This window comes from Magnolia sinica, chromosome 1 (assembly GCF_029962835.1).
Source record: "Magnolia sinica isolate HGM2019 chromosome 1, MsV1, whole genome shotgun sequence".
Classification (NCBI taxonomy): domain Eukaryota; kingdom Viridiplantae; phylum Streptophyta; class Magnoliopsida; order Magnoliales; family Magnoliaceae; genus Magnolia; species Magnolia sinica.
The window spans coordinates 17,417,765-17,442,470 of record NC_080573.1 but is presented as its reverse complement, the minus strand read 5'-3'; the positions used below and the strand labels follow the sequence as shown (position 1 = coordinate 17,442,470).

At 37.7% G+C, this 24,706-nt stretch overlaps 2 protein-coding genes across 2 annotated transcripts; one reads left to right on the top strand and one right to left on the bottom strand.

The window, feature by feature from the left end:
* The first annotated feature begins 4,573 nt into the window (after positions 1-4,573).
* LOC131244372 (uncharacterized) lies at positions 4,574-5,101 on the top strand. The gene has a single exon (XM_058243995.1). It carries the CDS (start codon positions 4,574-4,576, stop codon positions 5,099-5,101), a length of 528 nt encoding a protein of 175 aa, XP_058099978.1.
* Positions 5,102-8,120: 3,019 nt separating this feature from the next.
* LOC131235371 (uncharacterized) lies at positions 8,121-9,171 on the bottom strand. The gene is made up of 2 exons (XM_058232880.1): positions 9,052-9,171; positions 8,121-8,644 (listed from the first exon to the last, which is right to left on the bottom strand). The coding sequence occupies exons 1-2, from the start codon at positions 9,157-9,159 to the stop codon at positions 8,237-8,239; spliced, it is 516 nt and encodes a 171-aa protein (XP_058088863.1). The 5' UTR covers positions 9,160-9,171; the 3' UTR covers positions 8,121-8,236.
* Positions 9,172-24,706: the final 15,535 nt, after the last annotated feature.

Here is a 24,706-nt window from a genome sequence, read left to right as displayed (position 1 = left end):
AGTGGACCACACCATAGGAATCAGTGTGAATTGAACGCCTATCGTTGAGAACTTCATGGGGGCCATAGAGGTTTTGGATCAAGCTGATGTTTGCATTTTCTCTTCATCCATGTTTGTGTGACCTTATGAATAGGTTGGATAACAAATAAACATCACCGTGGGCCCTAGGAAGGTTTCAATGGTGGATGTCATTATCCCCACTCTTTCCTGTGGTGTGGTCCACTTGAGCTTTGGATATGTTTCAATTTTGGGCTCTTCTCATAAAATGAGCCGGAAAAATGGATGAACGGCGTGGATAAGAAACATACATACATAGTGGCCTCCACAGAGATTACTCAGTACGCAATCCGCTTCTCACATACGGATGGTTCAGATGGGTGATTGGACCTCTACTTGTAAAGATGATCTGTACCGTCCATGTTCATTGGCAATTAGAGAGGGAGAGGAAGAGAGTTTCGAATACTGTTGATGGACAACGATGAAAAGAAAAATCTCTGAATTCTGTCAATGGATAACGCTGAAAAGATCTCTTTGATAGTAGGCAATCATAACCCTTGAATTTGTGGCCAACAAATAGACAGGTTAAGAAGAGAAATACAGCAACGGTGTGCATCCAACCGAAGAGATAACCAAAGATTACTGGCTACTTTCTTCAACTCTGGGAGATTTTTGGTGCATGGTCCATCCATAGCGCGATGCAACAGAACAACGGTCTGGATTAAGCAAAGCATCATGGCCCCACCCCGTCATAATTCAACACAATCATAAACTATATAAAAACGAATCGTCATCGACGACAAAAAATTGACCCCTTGGTTGGCGTGTCCTCATGTAAATCGCATCGTACATTTGTTTAATATTACAAAAGATACGGACAAGTCATCGACCATCCATTTTCTCTCCTACCCGTGAATACAAGTAATCTCTAAATAAAATAATGTATCAGCATCTATCGACCGAATAAAAAGAAAATCAATAAATTTTTTTTTTTTTTTTATGGGGAGGTATTTGATACTCGGACTGCATGTGATGCTTGATACACGGGCACTTAGAAATGGTACACGTGGAATATATTCACTTAAATTAAACCGATAAATGGTTGAATCCACTATTACTAAGTTACCATCCAAAACTTAGATTGGTTGAACAATCGTAATTTCTGATTCGTGGACAATTGATTGTTGGAAGAATTAGAGTTGAATATTTTTCATTTTTAGCCGTCCAATAAATGTCCATTCATCTGATAGTAAAATAATCAAATAAATGCAATTTATGTGGTTTTATTTGAATTACTTGTACACCATGTATGCAATTTCTAACGTGCCTGTGCATCATCAATCACGCTCCGCCGGAGTATTAAAGTTCTCGTAGTTTTTATTCCCTTTTATTTATAATTTTTAGCAGATAAGTCCTGTGAAATGCACCAGCACGTGAATTGTGTCCTGATGCAACGTTTACGTCCGTACAACCGAGGTTCGAAGTGTATGAGCATATCCTATCCGTCCAAACTTTTGGCGTTTCAATGTACGGATGCAAGAGAGGTGGGAACGGGCCCACCAAAAGGAACGGGGAATATCCGTGCCGTACATTGATGCAGCTAAAAATTCATAAACATGCATGTTTTTAAAATTTTAGAATTATAAAATTAATTGCATGAGCATTAATGTTCTAACTCTGGTTTATATATGGAAGAGATTTTTGGGACCAATGAATGGAAGGTTAGGCTCTTCTTATTTGGTAGATGTTAGGGAAATTTCCATCCACTTTGGGGCCATCAGACTGATGGTCTGATCGCAAAACCATGGGGGCACACTTGTAAGGAATGCACTTTTCATGTCCTGGCAAGCATTGTCTTTTGTGCTAACATGCCACTTGTGTTGGACATCTGTAACATGAAAACTGCAGGCTCCACTATGAGGATTTCCTGGTACAAATATCAAGCCCTTCCACTTATCAGGTGGGCCACATCATTGGAATCAATATCATCAGATGGTCTGACTTAATGTATGGATGCGGCCATCTAAATGAGTGGATGAACTTGGCTGCAGAGAATGGCACGTGTTTTGTGGCAGTAATGTTTCTTGGGCTCGAGGATTTGTCATGATCTTTTGTACAGTGGTACCACCATGTGTTGGCTTAGTAGCTGTGGGATATGATGCAATTAGATTAGGTGTAAATGGTTTACAATTAACAAAAACCAGCTTTAAACTCTTCTTATGAGAAAAAACTTAGGTAAACTGCTTTAACTTTTAAAACTCTATATATTTTTTAAGACTAGTAAAATGGTTTTTCTATTAAAAAAAAAGCTGTCTTTTTAATGATAGATGATTCAATTCAATGTTAGATTTGAGCCAAAGGTAAGATCGTTTGTTGACGAGGGAATGAATTTACATATGGGCGGTTTAGATTGATGAAAATAAAAAATAATTAAGTAAAGAAAAATGATACATTTAAGGAAACCGTAGAAAAATAAAGGGGAAGAATTTGAGAGTCATATGATTATGAGAACTCAGGAATAAAAAATAAAAAATACTCACATGCAATTAGTTGTGTGTCCAACTCAGTCTATGCAAGTATATTATGAAGGTATTTTTCAAAAATATGGTAGCTAGTATCGCTCTCATCCTCCCCGTTCTGATATCCAGGGAGCAAGGAGCATTTGTTAAGGACAGATCTATTATGGACAACATATCGATTGCAAGGGAAATGGTCCACAAGATTGACCGGAAAGTGTTTGGAGGTAACATGATTATAAAACTTGATATGGAAAAGGCGTATGATCGTCTGAAATGACACTTCCTAGCGCAGGTCCTAAAAAAATTTAGGTTTAACTTCCTTTGGATAACCCAGCTTCAAAGGTGTTGGAGAGATATATGGTTCTCAGTTCTCATCAATGGCAGGAGTTACGGTTTTTTCCAAGCTGGTAGAGGCCTTCAATAGGGAGATCTGCTCTCCCCATCCATGTTCATTCTAGTAACTGATGTTTTTAGTAGGGCCGTCTCCAATCTTTTCTCCTTAGGCCGATGCCAGCCTTTCAAGCTTCCTAAAAACTGCCTCAGTATTTCCCATCTTTTTTATGCTGATGATTAGAGCTGGGCAATCCTGACCCAATCCGACCAGATCCGACCCAATCCGAACCGATCCAGGCCCCGATCCAACGGCCTGGATCGGTGCAGATCGAGTAGGGCAGTCCAGATCTGAAAGATTTTCAGGTCGAGTTCATTTCCATACCTACTCGGACCGATCTGATTCGGAATCCGATCCGATTCGACCTGGCCCCATTATGATGTATGTGTTTCATTCCTTCCGTTCATCCATTTTATAGATCATTTCAGGGCTTCATACAAAAAAATGATAGTGATATAAATCTCAGGTGGACCACACCACAGGAAAACAATAATGATTAGATATCCATCATTATAATCCTCCCAAGGCCCACTGTACTGTTTATTTGACATCTAATCTGTTGATTAGGTCATAAGGACCCAGATGAAGGGGAACAATAAATATTAGCTTGATAAAAAACTTTTATGGCCTCTAAAATGTTTTTAATGGTTAACGTTCATTCAACACTATTTCCTATAATGTGGTCCACTTGAGATTTCTACATACCTCATTTTTTTTTCTCATAACATAAAATGATTTATAAAAATAGATGGAGGGCATGGATGAAACACATACATCATGGTGGGGTCCACAGAGCACCGACAACCGACCATTGGCTGGTGGCGGGGGGAGTAGCCAATCCGTTTCCAGTACGGGTGTCCGGGCGCTCCTCGAGCTCCGAGTTGTACGAACGGTTCAAAGGAGATCAAAGTTATATGGGCCCCACAGTGATGTATTTATTATATCTACACCATTCATATATTTTTAGAGATCATTATAGAACATTATCCAAAATTTGAATAATATCCAAAGATCATCTCGACCACACCACAAATAGCAGCAGAGAATGATTTTCATCGTTAAACAATTCGTGTGGTCCACTTCATAGTTAGATCTATCTTATTTTTCGTCTCAAGCATTAATACGAGATCGCCAAATGGATGGACGATTTGGATATAACACATACCCCATGATCAGACCCACAGAACTCGCTAATGTCAATACAAAATCACACTGTGCAAGGCTACAAGCTGTGCGTGCGTGAAAAGCAAGTCATTGATTTTGTGCAGTGCACGTCAACAGTCCGATAATATCGTGAATACGGTAGATGGAAAGCTCTTTCAAAGCCATGTGGGACCCACCTAGATGTATATGTTTTATCTAAGCCGCTCATCTATTTTGACATATCATTTTAGGCGTTGAGCACAAAAGGCGGTATATTAAAGGCTGAAATGGACCACACTGCATGAAATAGTTGGATTAAATTCATACGATCCGAATCGTGTCCAACTCGATTCGACTCAGTTTCTCTGCCCGAGTCGGACTCTGTTCGGGTCAGGCCAACCATGTATCGGATCGGTTTGGGTCAGGTGACCCGGATCCGGTGCCGGATCGGATCGAGTTTGGGTCAAGCCATTAGCATTTTGGATCGGATCGAGTTGAACCTAATCCGATCCAATCCGGACCGATGCCCAGCTCTACTGATGATGCAATTCTTTTTCTAAATGGCATGCTTTCTAATGTCTGTATCTTCCTTGCTTTAATTCGAGAATACGAAAGTGCCTCAGGTCAACGGGTTAATGCTTCCAAAACTTCTTTCCTCTCGCCTAAGAAAACGTCCAGGAGTAAAGCTCAGAGACTTAGCAACCTCACAAGCTTCTGCCAAGCTTTCCTTCCCATGGTGTATCTGGGCATTCCTCTCACCAAAGGCAAAATCACCAGTCCGCTTTTGCAGCCGATCATGCACAAGATTACAAGTAAGATTGATGGTTGGAAAGCGAAGCTTCTCAATCCGACCGCAAAACAGGTCCTCATCAAGCATGTTCTTTCTAGCATGCCCATCCACTTACTAATTCCCATCAACATTCCCAAGCTTGTCTGCAAATCTTTAGAAAAAGCTTTTGCCAATTTTTCTGGGGCAGTTCTGAGAAGGGAAACAATGGACATTAGGTCAAATGGTCCAAAATCTGCACGCCTCTCCATGAGGGAGGTTTAGGAATTAGAAGTATTGATGATGTTATGCAGGCTTTCAGAATTAAGATGGCGTGGAATCTGCTGAAGGGAAAGTCTCTTTGGGCCCGTTTCATGTTAGCCAAATATTTCTGGAATCTTATTTCTAACCAGGGGAGGTTTGGCTTGGTCGCGTCCCCTAGCTGGAAGGAACTCCTTAGAGCTTTGCCTTTTGCTCTTCATCATTCCAGATGGCTGATTGGGGAGGGAAATGTCAGCTTCTGGAATCAGAATTGGTTGGGTAAAGAAATTTTGGCAGGTGCAGCAGTGCAACCAATTCCTCTCCATTTGCAAGGGGCCAAGGTTAGTGACTTTAATCCCTCAGTCGGTAGATAGAATCTTGTTGATATTCAAGATATTATTTCTCCTGTAGCCATGCAATCCATTTCAACCACTGATGTTGGCCTTTATAATAGAGAAGACAGGTTCATCTGAGACCTAACCTCGAAGGGTTCTTTCTCCTTGAAATTCTCTTGGAACGGTATTAGACAGCACCTACCAAAGTCTGCGTGGTCCAGATGGCTTTAGAACCATTTCCTCCCTGCTAAGATGGTGATTTTCTACTGGAAAACTGTCCACGCAGCAGTCCCTGTTGATGCAGCAATCCAGAAATGTGGGATCCCATTGGTATCTCGCTGTGAATGCTGTTCATCGTTGCCCGAGGGTGCCTCGCCCTCTGATGGCATGCTGGGGGCTGTCCTTCTCCATCAGAATAGGGGCCAGCACAACAGCCCTCTGACGCTGCATCAACAGAGTGCAGTGGAGTTGCTAGACCACCTGCTGAGCCTTGACAGAACCGCAACTCTGGTGTGGGCCCACTTCAGCGCCCTTTTTGACATCCCGGTCCTCCATAACACGTCAATTCTTCATCGGATCGAGCAGTGGTCTTCTTCGGCTAGCGAAAGATCCAGGGTCAAGATGTTAACTAGTTTTCTCCCCTGTTTCATTACATGGGAGCTGTGGATTGAGCGAAATGCGGCACGCTTCGAGGGCCGAATCATGTTTACAGTTGGCATCCTCTTCAAAGTTTACTGTTGGTTGCGAGAGATCGGCTCCCTGATTTAAGCTCCGGAAAACAGGTTCATGACAGAGAATATTACCATTCATCTTTTAAGGCTTTCTCCCCCCTTCCAACACCCCTCCCTCCAAGCCTTTTGTAGTAAAATGGGCAAAATTGCCTGATCTTTGGCTGAAGCTTAACACCAATGGTTCTTTGAGAGGTAACCTAGGCGAGAGTGGTGGAGGTAGTGTTTGTCGGGACCATCTTGGCCGGCTCGTTTTCGCTTTTCACAAATATTATGGTTATTCTTCAAACACTAGTGCGGAAGCTAGGGCCATGCTGGATGGGCTCAATATATGTTCTAGCCTGGGCCTCTAGAATATCATTTTTGAAATCGACTCTAAGGTTATTGCAGATGAGCTGAGGGAGTCAGGCTCCTCCAACCTATGGAACATTTGGTACACTTTGGGGAAGATTAGAGATAAGACCCGTTGCCTAAATCTGGTGATCCAGCACACCTTCAGAGAGGAGAATGCAGTGACAGATGCGCTAACAAGGATGGCTAGTGAAGGGTGCCTTGACAGAACTTTCTTTCTCTGCTCTCATGTTCCGAAGTTAGTCAGAGGGGCTCTAGTTTTAGATAATGTCGGGATTGGAGCTCTCAGACACCATTGATGAAGGCTGTGGTTTTTATGTTTTTTTCTCTTGTGCGGTTTCGTTTTCTCCTCGTAGGTGCGACTGCCTTTCTTTTTGTTGGGGCCACCTGAATGTCTGTAAATTTTGCTGATCAATGAAATCCTTGTCTAATGCCTTTAAAAAAAATATATATCATATAGATATTTATAATATTTATACCTTATAAATGTGTGTGTGTGTTAAAAAAAGTGTTATTATAAAATAAATCCCAAAAAGTTAATCATTATTATATACAGATGTATATATAAATAATGATATAATCATTATTATATCATTTATTACCTTTCATTTTGAAATATGTCAACGATATTGTATATCTCATATACATGGAATAGGATACTATGATTATACGTGCAGAAGCATATAGAAGCTACTGAATGATGGCTATGTCTTAGAGGGGGGATGATTAGAACCAAATAAAATTATGCTTTTTAAAACATAATTGCCTAACTTAAAATAATATGCATCCAAGCTAAGTAAGACAATTAACTTTAAGGCTTCCAAGATAATAAATGGTCCAATCACATAAACTACAAAAGATGTGACAATCAAACAACTAATCTATAAATAAGATATGTGGTTGTCTCCCATTACCACATATTGAATATTATATATATCACAACCTCTACATGATTACATTGTATGATATCATTACAAATAAGTGATATACAAATATGCGTATTATTATCATAATGATATATTCGTTGAACTTATTATTTTGTTACCTATTCATATGATACACATGGTTGAATGTCAATGGTCATATACTAAATGCATACGATAATAAGTTTTGTATAATATTGTTGATATATATACCAAATTATATTTGGTATATATAGGTGATTTATATTATTATAATATATTGTATGGATTTATATTATTACTTATATAAATCTATAACATATCATAAAACATCATCCTAACATATATCTTAAGACATATTTATACATAATGTATAAATATTCTATACCATGAGATGTGTCATAGTACAAAACAGATGGATGGCTAAAGGAATGTTACCAATTTCTTTAGTTGGTCAATTTGTTTTGTATAATGTGGCCCACATGGAAAAAAGAAGTGGGACCCACCTGATGAGTGGATTGGACCTTGTAGAGAGACTGATTACAAGCACTTATAGTAGTCTGGTGTACTGTTGTCTGTTCATAAAAGATTATTCAATTATCTCCTAATATACAAATCTTTCAATCCATACAAGCGAAAAAAAGAGAAGATCGACCTTTGGTTATCGAATAAAACAATACAATTCATATCTTAAATATAAGTTAAAATGTCAAATATGTAGGTCACTTTTATAAAGATTAGAGCTCGAAAATGCATAGTTTGTAGTACAGATTCTTGGTGGCGAATGTTTTACAAGTTCAGCATTTCAAGCTTTCATTTGAAGAGCATAATCGCCATTTGCAGTCAAGTGGAAACGAGAGGCATTTCTACACCCTTCGTATCTAATCCCACAGACTTTGGTGATGGCCCGTCGCCCTTGACATCTGGTTTCTGCTTACCGACTTCAGTCACCACTATCTCAGAATCTTTGGTCGAAGTAACAACTTCCTTTATGTGATTGGTGTTCACATTCTCAACCTCGGCCTTCTCCACTTCGACGTGTTTGACTTCTGGAACCTTCTCTGAATTACCCGGTTGAGGCTTCGACTCATCTATCTTGGAAGTGAGATCTATGATGGGAACCGTTGATTTGGCCTTCCAATCTGCATTTATGTTGGGGGAGTTGTTTGGTATTGGTCCAGAGAGATCTAGCAGATGCTCTTCCTTATTATCAACTTCGACATCTTTGTTCTCACTAGCATCTATCTTTTCCTGTAGGTTTTAGAATTGAGTGCTCTGATAAGTACACATCAACCTCGACTAACTGCCCCACTTTGCAAACCTGCTTTGTGATTTGAAAATCTAACATGTACATTAGGTGGACCCTACCTCTTAGATGAACTGGCCTAAAAATCAAGCTGGTCCACTCATCAAGCTTGTGATGCAATAACATTGATTGATTGTGAACCATTACAACCAATATAGTCTTCTCTACACGCCTGGTGGACCAGATCATTTCTTGGGCTAAACAATCTGGTGGGGCCCACCTATGATGGGGCTAGGATGTCTCATTTGCTCACATGGTGAGGTGCACGTGGGTTAAGAAATAAAAAAAAATCCCCACAATCTAAATGAATTTAAATTGGAATTGACTCAACGATCGATGCTTTTATTCCTACCGTATGATCATCGCATTGGACAGTTTCTGACAGCTTGGGGGTGGCCGGTCCCTCTTCGGGGAGATCCTCAGGATTAGAATCTTTGGGTTTGGTCGCACAGGCTCCCATCGATTCTGAGGAAGATTGGACGAATGGCGATGAGGGGCTTGCTAAGAATCCTATATAAGGCTTCCAGAAATTTGAAGGCTTAAAATTAAGAGGACGGCGAGAGCTAGAATGAAATCTAATTTTAGGAAGAAAATGGTTGGTTTGAATTTGCATGTGGACCTTTTCAAAGCTGTCTTGTCCGTTTGGAGTTAGTTATTTCCTTCAAAGAAAAAGACAACAAATTTTTTTAAAAATCGGTGTCTGGGTGTTTTGGTTGGTTTGTTGCCTGCCAACCATTACTAAAAGCCCATTCTTTGTACATGTGGCATTTGATCTCGACCATTTATCCTGTGAAAATCGTTGTGGATGGGCTACAACTGGAAAACCACACGTGATGAATTATCATTGTTGTGGTTCGATTTCAAATTTGGTCACGTGATTAGTATAGGTGTACCGTAATTAAATGTGCGGCTCAATTCAAACCGAACAACTATGACCCAAGTGCCAAGATATGCAGATAAGTCGAAAATCCACCGTATATTACCAAGTTCTAATAAGATCGGTTGTCTATTCAACTGCTTACATATAATTGTTTAAGATAATTAAGTAATAGTTTGAGGGTGGGGTTTGTCCTCTGAAAATGGGTTACACCTTTGCCTTCCTTCTGTACGAAAAGACTTTTTCTCTTCAGTACAGATAAAGCAAAAAATGAAATTCTTCACTCGATCATAGTTATGCAATCAACCCACAACATTAAGGGTGCATTTTTGTAGATTCTACATAGTTGCATTTGGGGATCAGATTTATTAAGTTCTTTATATCCGATCACAAGTTTAACGAAGGGATTTCATTTAAATGTATATCATTAGTTCTACCTAATTCTGAATGTAGATTTTTCCAAGGGATTGATAGATATATCTCAATCCCTATTTTGGTGAGAGGGTTGGAGATATAAAATACTCTTGTATTCAAAAGATGTAAGATATGTCAAAGAGAAAGTAAATTTACAGGATTATAGTTACGGTATATACTAATTAGGTGAATACTATATGTGATTGAATGGATAATATCACATTGATAACCAAATCCAAAACCGTAATATGAAATTAGATAATGGTGTGCATATATACTAATAATGTTATAACAGATTGTTGATAATATAGCAAATGGTATATCTATTTATGTATATAGATATATGATGTATCTATAAATTACAGTGTAATGGTGTTATACATTATATGATATATATACCATCAGATAAAACAATGATATTACTCCAAACCGTTGGATATGAAACTTTAAATAATAAAAAAAAAAACTTGTCCACCAGGGACTCGGATTCGATGGTGTCCTTTAATACAAGTCGGCACTAGAGTCTAGAGGTGCTTTGTGGGCACATCATAATGCATGTGTTTTGTCCATGCGGTCCATCCATATATAGTGAAACATGATCCTAAAAATGAATTAGATGCAAACTCCAAGTGGACCACACCATAAGAAATAACATTGATTGAATGCTCACCATTGAGAACTTTATAAGGCCCACTACAATGTTTATTTTCTATCCAACCTGCTGATTAGGTCCCACAAACCTAGATGAAAGGAAACACAAACATCGGCTTGATTTTAGAGGATTAAAAGAGAGAGAGAGAGAGAGGATAAGGCCCATACATCATGGTGATCCACTTGTGCTTTAGATTTGACTCGTTTGGGTTCATGCCATAAAATAATATAACAAAATGGATGGTCAACTTGGATAAAATCCAAAGATCATGGTGGGCCTCATATAGCCCTCTGTAAGGCTAAGAAGAACTTGATTAAGAGTAATGTTTACAAAGAAAATGAGATGCATAAAGAACCTGTACACATGTGATATATTTAGATGATGCGCCACATATCTTAAAAATATGGTCCATTAATTAAGTAGGGTTCCTTATAAGCATGTGAAGGACAATTTTTTTATTTTTTATTTATCAATAATATGATATCATTTACAAGAAAAGTGAGCTGTTGGAAATCTATTCCAATAGTCCAAATTCAACTTACACGTGTGGCTCTAGAGGTGATGACTATTTATTAGTTTTTAGTACATAAAATTTCATTACTGGGCCATATTTGATAAACAGGTTGGATCTATGACACATAACTTTCATCATATTTATGTAAGACTTAATGTCACATATCCTGACATGTGATGAATTACATATGGATGGAAAGAGAAATTTTTGATATTTAATGTATAACTAGTTGGACCAATTTAAATGGTCCAACTAGTTGTGTGTGAGCAATTCACACACACACACACACACACACACACATATGATTGTCATTAAGCTATTTAGGTCAAGCTTATAAGATTAAATTAACAAGAATTAATTGAAACTATTGTATATCAAGTATTTGGGAATTGAAAGAAGAATAATCTATCACATAATGCATGTACATACTTCTAATTTGACACATATAGTATAAGCAAGATGCTTAAGATATCCGATGGCATATGAGTGAAGACCATGTAAAGTGACATTTGTGACATTGTAACACATGTAAAACTTGGTGTACATGGGACATATGGCAAATGGAAGGCACTAGAAGGTTAAATGTAACAAACTTTTGGCACATGCTACACATGTGGCATGTATAGTGAAAAAGGTGGGTCTCTTTAATTGTAAAAAATTAAAGAGAAATGAAATAAGCATTTCTATTAACAAGAAGGTAGCTTCATTAAATCTTGAGTTCTGCAGGGCTAACAAACACATTAATAAGGACATGGTAAGCCTATTAATTAAGGATGAAATTTTGTTATTACAAAATGATTCTTTAGAGTAATTCAAACAAAATTGTCTTAGAATGTACTTGAACAAAAAATCTCTCTTATATTATTATCTAGCTACTACATTAATAGACATTTATTGGATGTTAAAAATGAATTTTTTTTATTAGTCTTATTTCGAAAAACAAGTGTCTATGTATACTAGGTTAGGTTGATTATTAGATTGTAACTTAGCCACAATGAGTTCCACAATTAAGTTGGTTTAGTTTGATTTAATATTTTACCATTTTTAAATGCTTGTACATGAAATGGCATATGCAACTTGAATACCAAATAATTTTCCTAATTTGAAGTGAATGAAAATGGCATTTTAAGAAAAAAACTAATTGGGATATATTGAGGTTGTTTAAATTTGGGTAGTGTCCCAACTGGTGGTTTTAGACAACCGTATTTGTCTAGGGTTCGTTAATCTCTCCATTTGTGGAACTGATATGCTTTTCGATAAGTCACGGATACGTAAACGTTCAGGAGATATCAAAATACTCATTAGTGATAATTTATAATTTTGGTGTATATGATGATCATATTTACTAATACATGTGCATTACATGTTTCATGCGCCACATTTTCTACTGCCGAAATCTAAGCATCTCACATGTGCATTTGTGCCACCATCAAATTTTGAGAACTAAAAAATGTGACACATATCAAATGCGCACATGCACCCATGTGTATTTATGCCATCAGCCAATTTTAATTTTCTCACATATACCACAATCTATCATGTCCGACATTTGATAAGCATAGAACAGAACAACTAACCAATAATAATATGTCTATAAGTAGCTAGCCTTAGATAGCATGCCATGAGTTATTATCCATGACAGTACTGATTAAAAAAATAAATAAATAATTTCTGACCTTAAACTTCAAGGCCCAAGGTTACAAGTTCAATGAGGTCCATCACCATCATCTGATTGGTCGGAGCAAAGATATCTTATATTTAAAAACTTAAGCATGTTTGGCCATCTATTCCATGACTTTTTTTTTTTTTGGGTCAATTTACCTTAGTAAATTTTTTATCATTAACTTTTCTACCATAGATTTGAATTCCATTTCTCATGTTGATAGAAATATCTAATGGGAATGCTTTTTTAATCATAAACCATCCATGAGCCAATATATGGAGAGGGTAGATCTAATATAAATGTCTAGTTAAAGCCAAATCAACTTGTGAGCCAACCATGACGTTTTAATGACATCCGATCCGTTCATCATTTGTGCCCCTAAATTCTCACTGGCACAGAAAAATAGGCACTCTGTGGGGCTGTACCACAGGAAACAGCTGGATGGGGATGCCCATCGTTTTTGAAAAAATGTTTTAGATTGAATATTGAAGCCACCACTGTGATGCATCTAATTCATTCAGAAGATGAAAATCACCCAAAAAATCAGGACATTCCAAAACTTAAGTGAGCCATAATACTTAAATTTTAGAAATTTTAGACATTATATTGCATTGTGTGGTCTGCCTGAATTTTGGATCAGCTTAATTTTTTGAGACTCCAGGAGAAAAGTAGGGGGCAAAAATGATGCACGGATTGGAACATTGCCCACCTAATTACTAGGTTGTTTTAAGTTTTTCTCTAGCAGATATTCATGGGACGGCCCACCATTTTCCATTTTTATCCCTCAGATTTTTCACAAAAGAGACAAATTAGCAAAAAAAGAAAAAAAACAAAAAAACAATAAAAGAAGAAAAGAAAAAGAAAAAGTAAAAAAATAAAGAAAACGAAGAAGAAGCAAACATTGTGTATCATTTCCAAATGCTTGTATATAATACTTTAATATCTGGGAGAGTTTGATGGATGATATAAATGCGGTTTGAAGTTACCAGAAAATTGCATATGTGGCGGTACACAAGTACTTCAAACAAAACTGTCTAAATAATGGGTAACTTCTTAGAATGTGCATGAACATTAAAAAAAAAAAAAAAAAAAAATTTTAAAAAATAAAAAATCCCTTATATTATTGTCTAACTATTAGATTAATGGACATTTATTGAATGGTTAAAAAAAGATTTTTATTGATCTAATTTTTTTTTTTAAAGTGTCCATCTATCAAAGGTTAGGATGATCATAACTCAACGACAATGACTACCACAAATATATATATATATATATATATATAGCCATGCTCCCCTGCGCACCTACGCACGTGCGCACCTTTGCACACGTGTCATGGGTGTCTGATCTGAACGGTCCATGTGATGCAGAATCCTATGAAACCTTGTGTAAAAAATTTTCACCCTAATCTAAAATTCTGGTGGGCCATAGCAAAGAGAAATGCAAATCAAGGGAGAAAACTGTTTTCATTTTTCATGGCCCATCAAAGTTTTAAATCAAAGTAAAACTTGGTCCTGGGAGGTTTCACGAGGTGCTGCTTCACATGAACGGTTCAGATTTTGGATCCACATCACGTATGATGGGTTCTCAAAAAAGTTCATATGTAGTATGTACGAACTAGTTCGCAGGTGAGCATTTCCGTATATGTGTGTGTGTATATGTATATATATATATATATATATATACACACACACATACTACGGTAGTTTTTCACCACAATGGGTATTCAAACCCATGACACTCTAATCCATAGCTCAAGTGGTAGACTGAGTGAAAGATACCTTGTTTCGACACGGAGGTCTTGGTATGGATCCCTAGTGGGGTGGCTAACAGGAAGTGTCAGCTGACAGTGGGCGTACTAACAAGCTAACCAAAAAAAAAAAACCATGACATCGTGTTGAAGCTCCTGTGAGCCTACCACTAAGGCATTTGTAAGGACCCATGGCTTCCACAATTAAATTGATTTTAGTTTTGATTTAATTTTTGTTATGTATATCATCTCTAAATGCTTATATATAAAGTGTCATATATATAACTTGAGTGGCAAATAATTCCCCTAAACGAATGGAAGTGGTATTTTAGGAAAAATTAATTGGGATAGATCGGGGTTGTTTCGTTATGGGAAAATTGCGAACAATGGTACTTATCGGTAGTGGATTCCATGTGACCTCCGGCGCAAGGATATCTCCATTCCTCACGCTGTGGAGCCCATAAAGATGTCTGTGACAAATCCACTCCGTCCATCTGTTTTGAAAGACCATAATAGGATAGGATTTTATAAATCAAGCAATCCAAAACTTGTGTGGGGCATACCACATGAAACCGTGGGGATAGAATGCCTTGCGGTGATAGAAGTTTTGTAGAATGATATTTGTTCTTACAATTTATCTGAGTGGTAATAATTCTATGAAAGGTTTGGATGGTATATAAAACATCATGGTCAGTTCCAAGAAGGTTTCAATAGTAGATGTTCCCACTGTTTTGTTGGTGTGACCCACTTTAGTTTTGGATCCACGTAATTTCTAGAATCCCGTTCGACTTTGGACTTTCAAAGAAATGGGCAGAGTGGATTCGTCACAAAACATCTCCATGGATCCCACATAGCCATATGCAAAGAGATATTGATGTGCCTAGGTCGCAGGCAATCCACTCCCACTTCCCTCTGGTTAGCCGATTTTTCAGTTGGGAGTAAATATACTTTTGGACAATAGTTACAAATATGTGATTTTTTTATTTTTATTTATCACACACACACTGTCGTGGTGGGATTTCACCACTTATGGGTTCTAGAACCATTGACCTGGTATTGAAACTCTCTTGAGTCTACCCCCGGGTAAGAGTAAGGACCCTACAAATTAATATATAATTGTGTAACTATGATTTGGTTCTCTCATGATATGTATTCATAGTACTTTGTAGTTTTGGTATACATGAGGATCATATCTATCCACGCATGTGCATTACATGTTTCATGTACCTGATATTTGTTAATCCAAATTAAAACATCCCCTGTATAAATTTGTGCCACCATCAATTTATGAAGACTAAAAAATTGACATATGCGTCAAATGTGCACATGCACCCGTGTCTATCAATGCCATCAATCAATTTTAATTTTCCCCACACGTGCCATAATCTATTATGTCCATGTCCATGATAAAGGATGTTTGATAAATAAAAGATGAAACAGCTACTTAGCAATAACATATCCACTACTAACTAACCATAAATAGTATGTCATGAATTATTGGTCCGACATAATTTTTCCTAAATCTAAAATAAATTAAAATAATTTATAACCATAAACTTCAATGCCTAAGGCTTACTAACTAACCAAAAATAGTATGTCATGAATTATTGGTCCCGACATAATTTTTCCTAAATCTAAAATAAAATAAAATAATTTATCACCATAAACTTCAATGCCTAAGGCCGAGTGCACACAATTAACAAATTCAATCACCATCATCCGGTGGTGGACTGCATAAGAGTTTCAACACCAGGTTAAGGGTTCGAGTATTCATGGGTGACGAAATCTTACTAGGGCATAAGTGTGTTGGGATGTGCGTCGTGTGTAAGAACAAAACTTCCACCATCATCCAAGGCCTTATTAAGAATATTTTATATTTAAAAAAAAATCCCACATGTTTGACAATCTTTAATTCTATAACTTTTTGGTGACTTTACCTTACTTAACATTTGACCATTAACTTTTCCACCATGGATTGGATGTCCATTTCTCATGTTGATAGGAATGTCTGATGGGGGGTCCTTAATCTTGCTCAGGTGGTAGACTCTCGGGAGTTTCAACTCCCGGTCACGTTCCCATAGGTGGTGAAATTCCACTAGCGTGAGTGTGCGGGGTGTGTAATAATAATTTAAAAAAGAAAAAAGAAAAAAAAAGAGAAATGTCTGATGGGAATGTTTTTTTAATTATAAACCATCCATGCTAGGGCAATATATGAAGAGGGTGCATCCAATATGACTATTCTAGGTAAAGCCAAATAAGCTTGTGAGCCAATCCTGACGTTTTGCTGACATCCGATACGTTCATCATTTCTGGCCCTAACTTCTCCTTGGCATTTTTTTATTTTTTATCTTTATTTTTATTTTTTTATTTTTTTAAAGTGCATCCAAAACTCAGGTGGGGTATACGACAGGAAATAGCTTGATGGGGATGCCCATGGCAAGAAATTTTCCAGATTGAATGTGGCGACTGTGTTATGTATATTCCATCTAATCCATTCAAAGATGAAAATAACTCAAAAAAATTTGGACATTTTAAAACTCAGGTGGGTCACATTACTTAATTTTAGAGATTTAGCATGATATTGAATTCTGTGGTGGGCCTGAATTTTTATCGGTTTGATTTTTGGGACCCAAGTAGAAAAATAGGGGATAAAAAATATGCACGGATTGGATGCATTAAAAAATCTCAGTACGCTCCACACATCAATTGGTATTTTAGACTTATACGGTAGAAACGTTTGTACTGGATCCAGCCTCTTGGAAAATTACATGTTCCCATGCAACTGTGTATGGAATCTTCAGCGTACAGCCCTTTCTTTGCTGCCAAAATTTTGTTTCTTATAACATCTGAACCGTGAAAACGATGGGCCGTATCAAAAAGATCATTCGAGATGAAATCCAGGATGGTCCATTCAATAGACAGCCAATAGTCCAATTCAGTGAACATGTGTGGCCCACCTAATGACTCAGTTCTTTCCAGTTTTTCTCTAGCTGATATTCATGGTACAGCCCACCATTTTCCATTTTTACCCCTCAGATTTTTCACCAAGTGACAAACTAGCCAAAAAAAAAAAAAAAGAAAAGAAAAGAAGAAAAAGAAGCAAACGTTGTATATTACAGCTTCCATACAACGTTTGAATCGGAAGGTTTTTTCAATTTTAAATTATGCGTAGAACTTTCAATTGGGTTTCACGTAATTTCACCTGTTTTTCCGTGGCAGCATTTTCCTTCCCGAGCTCTGCCAACTTCCCAGGCAGCTCTCCAACTCCGCATGCAGCTATACGTGTCAACATCGCATGTACATGGGATATCTGAACCATACATCCTGTGGGGTCTACCATATAGTTCAGTTGGTCCAAATAATACGCTAATCAACTTACCAAGTGGGCCACGCGAGTATACAAAAATTGTACGGTTTGAAGAAACTTGCCGATGGTCCAACATGCAAGTGTGACCTGCTTTGCTAGTTTGAACGGTTCGGATGACCCAACCATGTTTCGGAAATCAGATGCATGCATGTATAGGTGCGTCTGATCGCCGTGGTTCTTGAACTGTGGCCCCTTCAGGTTGGTCCTCTAGATGGATGGTCTTGATCCTGCTTTCCCTCTGCCACGTGTAACTGAGGTAATGGTGGTGGCATTTACCTTAATCCGAACCGTACAAAGGTTGGGAATAAGGGTAGATCGATCATATGCCAAGAATCAGATTCATTGGACAACATGACCTCAGATTAATAAACATTTATTCGTTGAATCCAAACACTTTACAACCTTTTCATCTCTACCGTCCGTTGGATGCCACCCATCGGTCAGTAATACTTAGGCGATGATCCATCTACATCGGGTCCCACTAGTTGGGCGGCACCGATTTCAGGTACATGCAACGTGTACGGTTGAGGGTCTCCCTAGCACCCTTGACCGTAGTTGTTGTATAAAAGCAAGTGGCCAAGATGGTGGGGCCCACCGTAGGAAGACAAATAGAAGAGTTTTATAAACGGATGAGATCATCAATCATTGCCGTAAAGCAAAGAAACCGAATGGATAAACTCATTTTGAGGCAAAAGAGAGAAATATAAAGAAAGAGGGGTGGTTTACCAAATAGACTAATGCCATTAGTTTCAAACCGTCCATTAGAAAACTGGAAAAATGTAGTATACAGTGCTCTCAGCTCCGAAGTCTAGCTTGATTGATCCAGACCATTGATATTCTGGATCTCACTTTGGATAACTCTGTGAACAAAATTCAACGAGATGGGAAAATCCTAACCCTTCAATTGAGGGTTTCTATAGCGTGGCACATGATATTAACGGTTGTGATTTCTGAACCATGAGCCCCACTTAACTAGAAGACCCACATTCACCCTACAAGTAGAGTGCAGGTACACCAATCCAACAATCCAGACCATTGGTTTGGATCGTCTGGGCCACGCCCTATCCACAGTCTGAGCGACATGCCACGTGTACGGTGGATGTTATCCGCTTCCATTTCTTCTTAATAGAGTGGTTTTAGGCACACACGACGACACAAAAAATTAAAAATAAAATCTTAATCGTACGATAAAAAAGGTGGCGGATTCGGTCAGGCATGAAAGTAGGGCCCACCTTCACTTATTTTTTGTAAATCCACGCCGTCCATCCACTTTTTCTAAGATGAGCTTATATCATGCGGACCATTAGATGGGCTTATATTATCTTCTCATTTCAATTTTTGGGTTATGCTCCATCAAAAGTTGGGTTGGCTATTTGGATGGTCTGGACTGCCACGTGTACGGTTGAAGGGTCACAACCATTTTTTTCAAATGGTGAAAAATAAAACTAGACAAGATCTACCCCTATCATATAAAGGCTATGCTCGTTGGCGTTATTAGGTCATAAGAATGTTTATTTTAAACCTTGGTCAGGATATAAGTCAAGTAAATTCCTCTTATATTGGCAGTTCCTCTCCTACGTGTGTCGGATAAGCTTATGCTACAACGCAGTATGTGGGGTCCAATTTGACGTATACATGACATCCGATCCATTCATCATGTCCGTATGATTATTTTCTACTTGAATACCCAAAAATCAGAATGATTGAACTCAAGCAGGCCGTACCATGTAAAATCATGCCTATAATTGATAAAATCAAATGGTGTGGCCCATTTGAGTTTTTTAAGTTTATCATTTGGTTGATCATTCATCCTAGTAGGGACGCATATTTTGAATGGATAGGATGGCATTAAAACATGATCGGTCCACAAATAATCTGAAAGATTTTAATAGTAGGCATCCATCTCAACTGTTCCCTGTGTTGTGACCGACCTGACTTTTAATCAGCTGAGTTTTGGGATACAGCGTGATCTTGAAGAGGCCCACATTATGGACGGAATGGATGCAGGACCTACATCACAGTGGGTCACACACACCGGGTTGTAGAATAAGCTTATTCTACAAAGGTTGTACGTGAACGGCCTCTTGTTTTTCTATCAGCCGAGAAACTAATCCCAAGAAGAATCTGTTCTTGAAAAGATGGAAATCCTGTTTTGGGCCGCGTCTTGTCTTATACGGATAATAAATGGTAGACGTGTTGCGATCACGTGAACCTACGGATGTAGTGTGTAGCTTATACACCAACTATTCTGTATATATGCCACTCACCACTTAATAATCTAGCATTTGATGCACGTGGCATTCACGAGTTTCCGGTCACCACCAGATGATATTGAATCATTGATGAGTGGGACCACCCATAGACGTCCATGGCCCCAGTTCAGGTAGTGGGTGGGCCATGATATGATCATGTGGTAGACCTTGAAGAACCAGAACTTGGTAGAGCCATAATTCCATGGCAGGGTGACTTAACCATGCCCTCGTTACCATCTCCATCTTTTGCCTTTGGTATAGATTGTAGATGATTCTAATAATTGGTGTACTTTTGAAATATAATTCATCTATTGTGTATCCTATCATATGGACGGTCTTGATGATACATTATCTTGGTACAAGTTATGGAGATGTGACTTATATATGTGTGTGTGGTTGTCATTAAGCGACCTGGGTCAAGTTGATAAGATTAAATTAACATGAATTAATTGAAACTATTGTATATCAAGTATTTGGAAATTGAAAGAAGAGTAAGTTATCACATGGTGCATGTACGTACTTCTAATTTGACACATATAGTATAAGTAAGATAGTTGGGATATCCAATGGCATATGAGTGAGGACCATGTAAAGTGACATTTGTGACATTGTGACACATGTATAACTTAGTGTATAAGAGACATATGGCAAATGGAAGGTGGGTTAATGTAACAAACTTTTGGCATATGCCACACATGTGGCACATGTAGTAAAATAAGTAGGTCTCTCCAATTGTAAAAAAAAAATAAAAAATAGAGAGAGAGATGAGAGAAGTATTTCTAATAACAAGGGAGGCAGCTTCTTCTCTTTAATTAATTGTCTTAGAAAGTACTTAACAAAAAATGTCTCTCATATTATCATCTAGCTACTACATTAATGGACATTTATTGGATGTTAAAACTATTTATTTTATTTTATTTTATTTATTGGGTCTTATTTCAAAAAACAAGTGTCTATGTACCAGAGGTTAGGTTGATTATTAGAATATTGTAACTCAGTGACAATGAGTTCCACAATTAAATTGGTTTAGTTTGATTTAATATTTTATCATTTTTAAATGCTAGTAAATGAAGTGTCATATGCAACTTGAGTGCCAAATAATTTTCTTAATTTGAAGTGAATGGAAATAGCATTTTAAGAAAAAACTAATTGAGATACATTGAGGTTGTTACGATTTGAGTAAAGTTGTCCCAACTAGTGGGTTTAGACAATGGTATTTGTCTATGGTTTGCTAATCCCTCTATTTGTGGGAACCAATATGCTTTTGGATAAGTCAGGAATATGCAATCATTTGACCATATATTGGGCATCTTCAAGAGATATCAAAATACTCATTGGTAATACTTTATAGTTTCGGTGTATATGATCATCATATTTGCTATGCACATGCATTACATGTTTCATGTGCCACATTTTTTACTGTCCAAATTCAAGCATTCTACATGTGTATTTGTGCCACCATTGAACTTTGAGAACTAAAAAATGAGGTACATAGGTTAAATGTGAACATGCACCCATCTGTATTTGTGCCATCAACCAATTTTAATTTTCTCCCCATATACCACAATCTATCATATGCAATGTCGGAGAAGAATAGAATAGAACAACTAGCCAGCAATAATGTGCCTATAATTAACTAGACTTAGATATCATGCCATGAGTTATTATCCATGACCTTACTAATAAATAAATAAATAAAATTTTTTATTATATAACTTTAAACTTCAAGGCCAACTTCAAGGCCCAAGGCAACGCATGGTTAACAAATTCAATGAGGTCCATCACTATCATCCGATTACAAGGATATCTTATATTTAAAAAGTTAAGTATGTTTGGCAATCTTTTCCATGACTTTTTTTTTGTCAACTTACCTTAATAAATTTTTGGGCATTGACTTTTCCACCATAATTCTGATGTCCATTTCTCATGTTGATAATACTGTCTAATGGGAATGTTTTTTTAATCATAAACTATCCATGCTAGAGCCAATATAGGGAAATGGTAGATCCAATATAAATCTAGTTAAAGCCAAATCAACTTGTGAGCCAACCATGACGTTTTAATAACATCCGATCTGTTCATCATTTGTGCCCCTAAATTCTTATTGGCACTAAAAAATAGGCACTCAAGTGGGGTATATAGGGCTGTACACGAGTAGAGTTAGCTCGGTTAGCTCGCTCGACTTGACTCGAAAATGCTCGATTCAACTAGGTTCAAAGCTAAGTTCGAGCCGAGTCAAGCTGATTTTTCGACTCATATTGAACCCAGCTCGAATCGAACTCAAATCGAACTAGTTCGGTGACTCGGTTACTTTGATATTGAAGTTGCTCACCAAGTGTTTGATGAAATGACTCGATGAAGTGTGGTTGGTGGCAAGGAAGGTATGTATATGAAATTATGGAGAAGGTGAGCCTATGAAATGATGGACAGATTGGCAAAGTGAATTTATCATGGCCATTTCTTTTAGGTTCCACAAAGCTTCTAGCCATATGAACTTGTTGTATGCAAAGTAACTGGCAATTCATGTTCTTATTTCAGCTATTAAAGCGTTTCTTCTCATGGATCTAGATGGGTACAAATACTTTTTTTCCTTCTTGTTTTTTATGTTGCTTACAAGGTGTTGGATGAAATACCTATAAAACCACTGTCATTGTTTCACATACAGAGATTTTGAAGGTGCAGTTCATGTGTTTGTGAAAATTCTCCACATGCGAACTCGGCTAAATCTTGGCTTGAACTCGGCTTGGACTGGCCCAAGCTGTTGATCGAACTAAACCAAGTTAGCCAGTCAAGCATAAGGATCGAGCCGAGTTGAGTTTGAGCTGGGGTCAGCAAGTGGTTGAGCCAAGTCAAGCTGTGCCAAGTTCGACTCGGTTCAAGTCATGTACACCTCTAGGGCTATACCACAGGAAACAGCTGGATGGTGGATGCCCATTGTTAAAAAAAAAAAAAAAAAAAATAATAATAATAATAATAATAATAAATCTTTATATTGAATATTGAAGCCACTGTGTTCCATCTAATCCATTCAGAAGATGAAAATCACCCAAAATATCAGGACATTCCAAAACTTAGGTGGACCACGATACTTACTTTGAGAAAATTTATACATTATATTGCATTGTGTGGTCTGCCTGAGTTTTGGATGAGCTTGATTTTTTAAGACTCAAAGAGAAAAATAGGGGACAAAAATGATGAATCGATTGGATGCTTTAAAACATTGCAGTGGGCTCCACACATCTATTGGTATGTTAAAGGTTATGTGCACTAGAAACGTTCCTACTAGATCCGGCTTCTTAGAAAATTACTTGCTCGCATGCAACTATGTATGGGAACTTTAGCGTACAACGCTTTCTTTGCCGCCGACGTGTTGCTTGCTTATAACATTCTAAACGTGAAAATGATGGGCTCCATCGTTAGATCAATCTTCCCAAGCAAAAATCAGGATGGTCCATTCAATAGACAGGCAATACTCCAATTCAGGGAACATGTGTGGTACATCTAATTACTAAGTTGTTTAAAGGTTTTTCCCTAGCAGAGACAAATTAGCTATAAAAAAAGACAAATCGTTGTGTATCATTTCCAAATGCTTGTATATTATACTTTAATTATATATATAAATAGGGAAAAGGTACTATGCGCCCGACCTCACTAGTCCCTCCCATGAGGTTGAGCTGTGTGGGCACCACCGTGATGCGTTTCGAACATCTACCCCATCAGTCAGATGCACCATTCCATCATGGGCCCAGGTCTCAAAAATCAAGTCAATCCGTGACTTTCGGGCCACACCACATACAGAAGTGGGGAGGGGCCATGCACCATTAAAACATTCATAATCATTTTTTGAGCCCACCGAGATGTGGCTTACAAATCCAGCCCATCCATTATGTGTGTCCCACTTGGATGAGGGTTCAGACCACGTTTCAGCAGCATTCAAAACTTAGGTGGGCCCCACCAAGTGCTTTTATATGTTTTAACGGTGTCTTCACATGATTTTAGATGGTATGGCCCACCTGAGTTCCGTATACGACTGATTTTTGGGATATCCCATAATTTAGAGGGGACCCATCAAATGCATGGTGTTGATGGTCGACACGCATCACGGTGGGGCCCACACAACTCGACCTCACGGGAGCTTATCGCGAGGTCAAGCACATAGTACCTTTTTCCATATATATATATATATATATATATATATATATATATATATATATATATATATATATATATGTGGTGGGCCTTACGTGGGACCCACTAGTCGTGGAAGCTGATTAGCTGACATGCTTAGAATGTGTAAAAAAAAAATTTAAAAACAAAAACTTTTTTTAAAATTTTTTTAATTTTAAATTTTTAAGTGTCCTTCTATCAAGGTTAGCATGATTAGTATATCGTAACTCAAGGACAATGACTACCACAATTTTTTAAAAATCCAAGTACTCACATATGCTACAGTAGTTTTTCACCACAATGGGTATTTGAACCTTATGACATCATGTTGAAACTCTCGTGAGTCTACCATGG